This window comes from Nanorana parkeri, unplaced genomic scaffold, assembly GCF_000935625.1.
Source record: "Nanorana parkeri isolate BGI_ZX_2015 unplaced genomic scaffold, ASM93562v1 scaffold691, whole genome shotgun sequence".
NCBI classification, from domain to species: Eukaryota; Metazoa; Chordata; class Amphibia; order Anura; family Dicroglossidae; genus Nanorana; species Nanorana parkeri.
The window spans coordinates 738,630-748,701 of NW_017306959.1; the positions used below are offsets into that span (position 1 = coordinate 738,630).

At 44.7% G+C, this 10,072-nt stretch overlaps 1 protein-coding gene across 3 annotated transcripts in view; it reads left to right on the forward strand.

Annotated features, from left to right (window-relative positions):
- Positions 1-513: 513 nt before the first annotated feature.
- SNX3 (sorting nexin 3) overlaps positions 514-10,072 on the forward strand; it is a 27,292-nt gene continuing 17,733 nt past the window's right edge. Inside the window, exon 1 of one of the 3 annotated variants that reach the window (XM_018563750.1) lies at positions 514-832. In XM_018563750.1, coding sequence (XP_018419252.1) covers positions 671-832 — 162 coding nt within the window. In that variant the 5' untranslated portion in view covers positions 514-670. The remainder of the gene's footprint in view (positions 833-10,072) is intronic. The other 2 variants (XM_018563749.1, XM_018563748.1) reach the window with 2 other exon arrangements.

Genomic DNA, 10,072 nt, shown 5'->3' on the forward strand with positions numbered 1-10,072 from the left:
CTGATTCTCTCCCGTGGCTCAAGTTTCCCCTTATGCCACCACCGGCCCTGGGAATGGTCACAACTAGGTCTTATTTTCGGGGTAGGTCTTATATTTTAACAATTCCCAAAAATAGTACTAGGTCTTCTTTTCGGGGAAACAGGGTACTGGCAAGTCATCTGTATGACATCACCAGTTGAAGATCTTGACGAGTTGGAGATTTTGACAGAACAGTGGCTGTCAGAGTCTTGCAATACATCATGGGACTTGTAGTTCCTCAAGAGCTAGAGTACCAAGGTTGCCTATCCCTGCTCTACAATTGCCCTATTACAGAAGCAATTGGAATGTAATCTAGGTTATCCCAAACCTGTTTTTGTCTCCTATAAACCACCCTGATGCATTGTTAGGTATTGACACTATGCTTACACACAGCAATTTACTACAGCTCAAGTCAAGCCTTCCAAAGCTTTCACATTATACCACCCGCCGTCAGCGGCACGTAAAGCACGTGACTTCGAACTAACAACACGCACAGCTCTGTGCACGGGCCCGTATCTTTCCACCAGCTCGTGGCCGCGCTTTCCTCCCTCTGTCACCTGACAGGTCACTGCCGCCACTTCCGGCAGCTCGCTGGACAGCACGTAATTCGGTTCGGGTGCCGGGTTGTTGGCCTCGTTCTCCGCCGGGAGACATGGCAGACACTGTAGTTGATACTCGCCGCCTGCATAGCAAGCCTCAGAATCTGAACGACGCCTACGGACCGCCGAGCAATTTCCTGGAGATCGATGTGTCCAACCCGCAGACAGTCGGAGTGGGCCGGAACCGGTTCACAACCTATGAGATCCGACTGAAGGTGAGGCCAGTAGCAGCCCCTTCATCTGGGGAGCTCATGATCCTTGCTGTAACCCAGCACAATGAGCCTCCTCACCAGTACACAGGCCATAGTTCCTAGCCTGTCCACCATTGTAGGTGTCGTAACGTTATAATTAGCAATTTTACACAGCATGAGCCCTATGTGGGAGCAAATAGAAGCATCTGGAATCAGGCAGGTTGGATGTGTGGATCCCTGTTTTGTTTTCCTTCGGGTTGATGCACTCTTTTTGTATTGTTTGTAGATTATTATTGCTTTTTTATTATTGCTGTCTTCTTTATGAATTGTTAGTAACAGAAACTAATTACAGGTCTGTAAACCTCTTTCTGGAAGCCCTGAAACAGAGTGACTAGGAAAAAAACCTGCCTGTAAAGAAAACACCTAAAGCTTTTCTCTAAGGAGGGAAAAACCCCTGTCCACTCCTCACCCTAATCTTCTTTACCTGATCTGTCTGTGTCTGTGTTCAAAAAGGAAAAACAAACTGCCTAAAAGTGCCATTGACTTAAATGCGAACTATGGGGAGAGTGCAATCTACTCATGCCCATAGTTAGAGCCGACATGTGACACTGCAGCTGTCACATGCCGCCTTCATAGCTTGAGAACTGAGTGATAAGAAACTGCTGATCACTCAGTTCAGGATAGTCACCTCTCGCTGCAGGGAGAAGATCAGTCACTGCTCCCTGCAGGTATTCCCCTCTCCGTTCCCACAGCGTGCATTGGAGGAACAGATGGGAGGGGATGGGCACAGCTGGTTCTGGTTCTAGAGTGGTACAGCCAGCTGTCAATCAGGTAGCGGGGTGGATCCCAACAGTAGTGTCAGGATCTTTCCTGGCTGCAGTGCGGCTCTGCACTGTCAGCATATGGGTGGCAGCGGGCCACTATATGCTGAGTTTTGGGTCACAGGAGGACATTAGTAAAATGTCCACCTGTGACCCAAAAAGGTTTGTCCATAGTTCTCTTTTAAAGCTGAGCTCCAGGTATAAGTTTTTATGCATACTTACATTGGTTGTGCTTGGCCCAGTGTAAGTAAGCATATGTCATACCTGATTGGCCCTTGGGGATCCTGTAAGTAGCCAGAGATATTACAGTGCTTTACAGCACAGCAATCTTCTGGGTCCTGTATGGAGCCAATCTGAGCGACCTTTGCTGTGAAAACAACAGGCTCACTCGCTCAGCACAGCGGCCTTTCAGGGAACTCCAAGGGGGATATTTATCAAAACGGGAGCATTCAAAATCTGGAGCAACTGTGCATGGCAACCAATCAGCTTCTCTCTTCAGTTTGTTCAGTTAAGATTTGAAAATGAAAGAGAGAAGCTGATTGGTTACCATGCACAACTGCTCCAGATTTTGTCTGCTCCAGTTTTGCTAAATTCCCTTCCTAGTATTTTTATCAATGCATACAAGGTATTCTCGGATTGATTGGACGGGGGGTGGTGATGTCACACTCCACCCCTTGTATTAATCAACAAAAATCATTGCTACCCCAAAAAGTGTTGTGGACGATGAAGTGACAGTGGATTTAGGTAAGTATTATTGTGTTTTAGGGGCTTGGAAAGCATTGGGTGTAGACGGGGTTCTTTTTCCACGTTGATTTGATCTACTGGCCTCGAGTTTACTACTGCGTCCTGTAGTGATGTAGGGATCAGCCACTGAGGCTCTTCAAGAGTAAAAAGATCTGCTGTGCAAGTTACAGGATTTTTAAGGACCGACATATGGTAATTGGCATTTCTGAGGCAACACATCTCTAGCAGAATAATCGCCCCAAAGGGCTTCTATTTACCTCTCTGGAGTTTTTCCCTCACTGATATGGAGCTTTGCTGAATTTCCCTAGCTAACTCGCTGGTCCAGCTAAAGAATGAGCAACTCCATAGCACCAGGCGGCAGAATTACTTGTGTAGCATTCCCCCTAAGACTCCATTCACACTTATATTTTAGGTGTGATTAGGGATTCATGTTGCAGGAACTTGCGCTTCCCTCCAGAAGGAATCCCTAACCTGCCGTTTGCAAGCTGCAGCTGTCACCCAGTCAAGTTAATGATCGTGTGACATCGGTTGCATTTGCATGGCACATTGCATGCAAATGTATGTGATATGATTACATACGATTAGGAATCAATCACTTTTCTTGGACGCACAATCGATGTGTCCATGGATAGTGACCTTCTGTGTAAACAGCAAATTAGGGATTCCAAAGAGAACTATGGGGTAACCTTTTTATCACATAGTTCTCTTTAGGGTCACGGGAGGACATATACTAACAGCTCAGTATATAGTAGGCTATTGACCACTATATAGCGAGAGCGCCACAGTCGGGAAGGATCCCAACAATACTGTTGAGATCCACCCAGCTCGCTGATTGACAGCGGGCTCTGCCTATCTAGAGGCAGAACCAGCTGTGCCCGCCCCCTCACCTGTCTGTTCCATCAGTCAGCGCTGGAGGTAGGGCTGCAACAACTAATCGACATAATCGATTATAATCGATTATTGAAAAAGTTGTCAACTTTTTCAATAATCGATTAATCGAATTCCGATCAGTTGGCCCTGTTCACAGCTCCACACGCTGTGCGCCGCAAAGCTTGCTCCTGTGATGGACTACAACCTCAATACAAACTAGTAGTTCTATCACTGGAGCCATTTTTTAAACTTTATTTTATTGTTTATCCGATTAACCGATTAATCGAACTTAATAATCGGCTAACTAATCGATTTTGAAAATAATCGTTAGCTGCAGCTCTAGCTGGAGGATCGGAGAGGGGAGGGGGAATCCCTGCAGGGAGATGATCGGGAAATGAGCGACGGTATGTGTGCGCTCATTTCCCGATCCAACGTGTTGAACGTGTTAGTTTCATTGTCACAGGTCGGCTCTAACTATGAGGATGCGTAAATCCCTCACCTCATAGTTCTCCTTTAACTATAGGTGTGAATGAGGGCTAAGAGTGCCTTGCAGCAGAACACAGTGCTTTGGGATTGTGTTTAGAGAGGAAGTGCTGTGAGGTCATGGCATTTCGGTAATTCTAACTAGGGAACATCTGATCTGCCTCTGCGCTGCCTCCACTTGTATCAACAGAACAATGCACTAGCGATCTATTGCTTGCTGAGAACCAAGTGCAATAGATTACTATTATTGGAAACACTGAATAGTAACGGCAGAAAAGGACCAAGTGGTCTATTAATTGAGTCTGACCCCCCCCCCCCCCCTTTTGGTTATGTCACTGTTAAGTGATGATGTACCCATTATATAGTTCTCAGTTTGACCTATTGTCTTCTGTGTAGCCTGGCACTGAAAGCCTCAGCAGTTCCCCTGCATGGTTCAGTTAATCCTGTGTAAATTTTTAACTGAGTTCCAACCTGAGGTTTAACAGAATCCATCACTGGTTGAAGCAAACTTTACTTGCTCACAAACCCTTAAAAGCTGAAGTCCAAACTTAACAGGCATGTGAAGTCTACCTTGAGTCTTGATATCTTTTTATTTCTAGCAGATCTGTACTGTAATTCAACATGAAACAACGCCTTTGCTTTGCATTTGTGCTGGAGCTTCCTGTAATAAAGACCAGTCACTGCTGCGCTCCCTATCATTGTGCGGGTTGACTGGTCTTATATCCGATCCCACACACCCTTCACTCGAAGCGCATGTGGTCGGTTTGGCTTCCTTCGGCTGCTGTACGAGCTATTGTGAATAGCCCGTACAGCAACTCTTTTGGTCCGGCTGAACCGAAGGGCTCCAGCGGCCGAAGTGAGCCAAAGGATTCGCTTAAACGATGGCAATATCCTTTGCTCTTTAGTGAATAACACCCTAAGTGAATGATTTTTATCTGTCCTCACCCAGCATCTCCACCCCTTACCTCTCTACATAAGCCTTTATGTAGCTGCTAGGGGAGGAGCTAAAGGGAATACTATAGAGGCATTTGAGTGACAGCTCCGAGCCTACTGCTGACATATTTAAAACCCAGCACCAACCAGCAGCAGTCTTGGGGCTTTTGATGTCTACACAAGGGAAGTTTCTACAGGTTAATAATACTCATTAGGTATATGAAATGCACATATCTTATGGGAATATTTTTTTTTTTTTTTGTTGAAATGAATGGTCTGGTGACCCGGTCTTTTCACAGCAATTGATAATCGCTGCATCAGCTTTCCACTGTTCCTGTGCTGCGGAAATGAGAAATACACTTGGCCTATTCATTTCCTGTGAGCATATCAGCACTAGCACGTTATAGCATACTTCTTTGTTGCTCATTGAAAATGGTACAGAGATTATTTGGATTTGAATTAACATTTAATCCAACATCCTCAAATAAACCTTTCAGTGATGTGACAGTTGTGGGCTCTGGAGTATTATTATTTACATAAAATTATGACAACTTTAGCGTTAATATCGGTACAGAATAGAGAGCTACATTAGCAAGTTGTTTAGTGTGCTGGTGTCTATCCCTTACAAAGCTGCAGTGTAATATACTTGCCTGACCTGGTGCTGTGGGCATACAGTAGGCATCCACAGATTCCTGCACATAGGTCCATTTTAAGTGTAAGCACCCTGACTGGCCAGAAAACGTAGGTGCTGTGAAATGCACATACTTCCTGGGCCAGTTGGTCGAGAGCTTGTCCCCACCCTTTCCTGCTTTAGAAGCCTTTTTGTTGACTTCTCATCACAGTAACGGACCAATTATGAAGGTTAGGAGGCAGAATGGGACAGACACTTTATGTATTTAACTAACGGAAATTTGATTATATGAAACGGCTGGGAATTCCAGCTAAAAAAATGCTTGCATTAAAAGATGGACCGGTCATCAAGAGAGTCGTATGTACTTAGGACTCATTCACACAGGGGCTTATGCTGCATTCAATGGAATCCCAGGTGTCCACATTCAAATGCATTCGGTGTGCTCGTTCATGATAACGACAGGGTGACAGCGATAACATCTGTCAGAGGCTGTCTGCATATAATCATACATGGTACGATTACCTGCATTTCAGGATACATGATCCTCCCTGAATGCAGGATAGATGCGTCCAGGGACAATCCTCTATCCTGCAAGTGGAACTGGTCTATCGCCAGGTCCAGGGACCCTCGTGTCTTCGCAGTGCTTTGGTGACTCTGTGAGATTGATTGATTTAATCTGATCTGGACCTTTTTCCCTTCCAAAACTTATCCTTTACCTACTTGACCTAGCAGGATCGAGACAGTGGGCATCCCAGTGAAACTTATTACACCAGACCCAAGAGAACATGGATCTTTCTCCGACTCTATGTGCCCTTCAAAGACTGTCCATATCTTCTGTCTCAGTTCTCCATCTTTATTCTTGGTTGCTGGTTTTAATGGTGTGGTTATTGAAGCTCAGGTCCTGAGAGACAGTTTCTCTCTGATTCAGTCATACTTATGTTTTTGAGGGCTAGGAAGTCAACCTCTTGCAAGGTCTACCATCGTACCTGGAAGGCCTACTTTGCCTGGTGCAAGGCAAAATCCATCCTAGGATTTGGTCTGTGGAAAGAACTGTGGAACTATCTCTTCTCCAGTGTGGCTTGGATCAGCATTGAGCACTATTAAGGGGCAGATCTTGGTCCTGGCTATTCTGTTCGTAAGACCGCGGGCCGCTTACTACTCAGGCTGTCACTCTCACATTAGTCCCCAGTGACTCCGTGGGATCTCAGCTTGGTTCCGTCTGCCCTCCAGAAGCTGCTTTATGAACCTATTTTGGATAGGCCCTTATCTGATCTGACTCACTAGTTAGTCTTATTCGATGCTATTATCTGTGCAAGGGGGCTTTCCAAGTTATCCTCCTTATCCTTACTAGGGTGTAGTTCTTCATCCTTTGTCCTGCTACGAAACATTCTGCTTCTGCCTCTTTGCAACAACTGGATTCCTTCTTTGTCCTTCCCAATGGATCCCGCAGGGGGCTCCCTGATACTTGCTCCACCTTTGCTAGGTGTATTAGACAGGTCATCATTTGTGCTTATAGTTTGAGGGATTGGGTTCCCCCCTTTTCTGTTAAAGCTCACTCAATTAGGTATGTCAGTACTTCATGGGCCTTTTATGTCGGTCATCTATTTCTCACATTTGTAAGGCTGCCACCTGGTCTTTTGTTCACTCCTAAATCCACAATTTTGAGTTGACATCAGGACAGGAATAGAGGGGAAATCTTCCAATGTGGACACCTGTTCCCATGCATGACGACTAAGAGAGGATTACGGTCGCGTTCCACAAGATATCTTCTTATGTCCTCTTAAGTCTGCAGGACAGGAAGTGAAATCTTCCTAATGGGACAAAGATGGCAAAGAAAAAAAAAAAAACTGACAGTGCCCCCACTTTATCCAAACTGGAAAAAAAAATTCGATATATTAAGTAGTTGTCCCCTCACTTGTGAAACCAGGACAGGAATTAAGGGCACTGGCTGTCCCCAGGACAAGGAAGTACCAACAATAAAGATGCTATCAGAGGTTCTAACCTAACCCTTCCTCACTACTAAAAATGGTTTTGTTTTTGCATCTGTGCCCATCAGACTTACCTGTCCTTGTAATGGCCTGCTACTGGGACACGAAGTGAGAAGAAGTCTCTCCAAGGGGGACAGAGCAGAAAAAAAGCAATGGCCTTTCTACTCTATCCACCACTATGTATATATAAAAAATCGACTAGAGTTATGCATGAAGGGGTCATTGCGCGCCATGCTATTAAAGGAGAACTATGGGGTCAGTGTTTTTCCCCATAGTTCTCCTTGGGGTAACGGGAGGACACAAACTAGCGTCCTCCCGTTACCCTAAGCTCAGTATACCGCTATCACAATCGTGGTATACTGAGACGCCGCACCTGGAGCGGATCCCAACTTAGATGACGTGATCCGCCCAGCTGCGTGAGTGACAGCTGGCTCTGCCTATCTAGAGGCAGAGCCAGCTGTACCCACCCCTGTCCGTTCCGCCAGTCAGCGCTGGCAGATCGGAGAGGGGAATCCAGCCCCTCCCCCTGTCACGGCAGAGAGCCGTGACAGGATCGAGAGGTGAGGGAACACGGTATGTGTTCTCTAACCTCCCGATCTACTGAGCCGACCTGTGACAGTCTCATTGTCACAGGTCGGCTTAGAACTATGAGGTGAGTGGAAATCACTCGTGTCATAGTTCTCCTTTAAGTTTAGGATGACTGGCCATTTACAGATCATAAACGTCTTCTACATATGCAGGATTGTTACTCATTTTAATACAAGTCACATCCAGCTTCATTTGTGAAGATTTACCAACATTTACAACATGAAGGGACAGGGCAAGAAAGAACCTACAATTTTTTTTCTTCTTTATTTGTAGTTTTGGACAATTACCAAGAGCCTGGCAGCCAAAGTGCCTTTTAAAATCAGTTGGTACACAACATTATTTTTTTTTTTTTTTAATAGCCTTTTTATTGATGCAAATAATGGCACATCTTCCCTGGTTCTTAAATATGCCTCCTGACTCCCAGTTTCATGTGACTTGTTCCTAGATTGTGAATGAATTTAATTCGGCTGATTATTTGCCTTTTTTTGGCATTATGTAATAAAATGCACAGCAAGTTTTGTGTGTTAGTACTATTTGTTCTGGATTAAGGCATTGCATGGCCCAATGTTTTCCTTGCAGTGCATTTTCAATGAGCGCTGCAAGGAGGTTGTGCAGCTGTAACACTGTGTGCTTCTTGCTTCATATATTCCACCTCTTCTGTTTGTTTTCCCAAGCTCACTTCTGATGCTCACAGCATTGAGATGCCCTTTTGAAAGTTAATTGGATATTAACATAAGCAATAAACAGTAAGCCAAAGTGAATAGATTCTTTTTAAACTTTCAAACAACTATTTTAATGGAAATGTAAACCCAGCTGTATCAAGGCTACCTTGGCCTACTTGAAATGGCAGCATAAAAGTAGACTCCATGGCAACAAGGCAGCTTTATATTTATGTCTATGACTAGTAGAGCAGGATGAAAGAAGTCCCGCAGTATTATTCATTATGTTCATTGGCTTCTAAAAAAGCATCTAGCGACAACATAAAGTGGTACTTGACTCTCTTCTAATTTCCAGTGTCTTTACTCTGTTTTCCTTTATGTGAAGAGGTTGGGAGGGTAGGATTTGGGGGAAATGTAATTCACAGCGACTTCCTGCAAATTAAAAATATTATTAAAATGCTGTATTAGTCAATGTATGTTGTATATGTACTATTATGTGTTTATGACTTTGCAGGTACACATTTAAAGTTAAAATCAAGCAGCAGACTCTTTTGTAGATAGTGAGTTGGTTGTGCATATGAGCAAAACAAAGAATGCCCTAACAAGATGTTTTATGAAGAGGGCTTCAGAAAAGAGCTCAGATACCAAATAGCTGTGTAATCCTTGCTGCATTGTTCTAGGGCACTTGTTTCCCACAGTCTCATATTTTATACCCAGTTCTACAAGTATGGGTCCCCAACTCCCACCATTTCTTTCAATGGACAGTTTAAAACATGAGGCTCACAGTTGCATTTAAAGTGAACCTGACTTGGCCTAAAAGGTTTCTAAAGTAACTGTTTAACTGAAGGCCTTTGGTGCCTGTGAGTAGCTGTGTTAGTTTCCAAATACATTTCTGTGAAGCCCTCTTGGTTCCTAGGCCTAGGTTGTGCATTGGGTCCTAAAGACGAACTCCAGGAAATGTAAAAATGAACCCTTACTTGGGGGAGAAGACCTTGTGGCGACTGGTCTAGCAGCTAAGGGGCACTTAGGATCCGTTGAGTAACTTTTTTTTCTTTATTTAGCTCCTAGACCAATCAGGCAGTAAACCCTTGGGGGATGCCAATAAGGACAACGGCCTCTTCCCCACATCTGGCCCGATGGTTGTGGGGGGTCTGCGAACAAGGGGGGTCATCTGCAGATGCCCTCCCTTGTGAATGAGTAAGGGGTTGTTACCCCTACTCATTCACCAAATGGTGACCAAAATAGTAAATGAAAACACCACACCTTGAAAAAGCACTTTAATTGACCAAAAAGCAGTAGACATTTTTGACAAGTCCTTTTTATTGTTAAAAAACAAATTGTGCATTCCAAAGGTCAGTTATGTTGTCCAGCAATGTAGATCCTCGTCAATCACGATGAACGATGGCCGCCGAATCAGAAAAATAAAAGGCCCGCCGATCCATCCGCTTGTTTACATGCCCAATGTCCAGGTGATGTGGCCTGGTATGGTGTGACGGGGAGCCCCCCCCCCCTTCTTGCATTGCTGGGCCCCTGCTCAGATTAAGGGT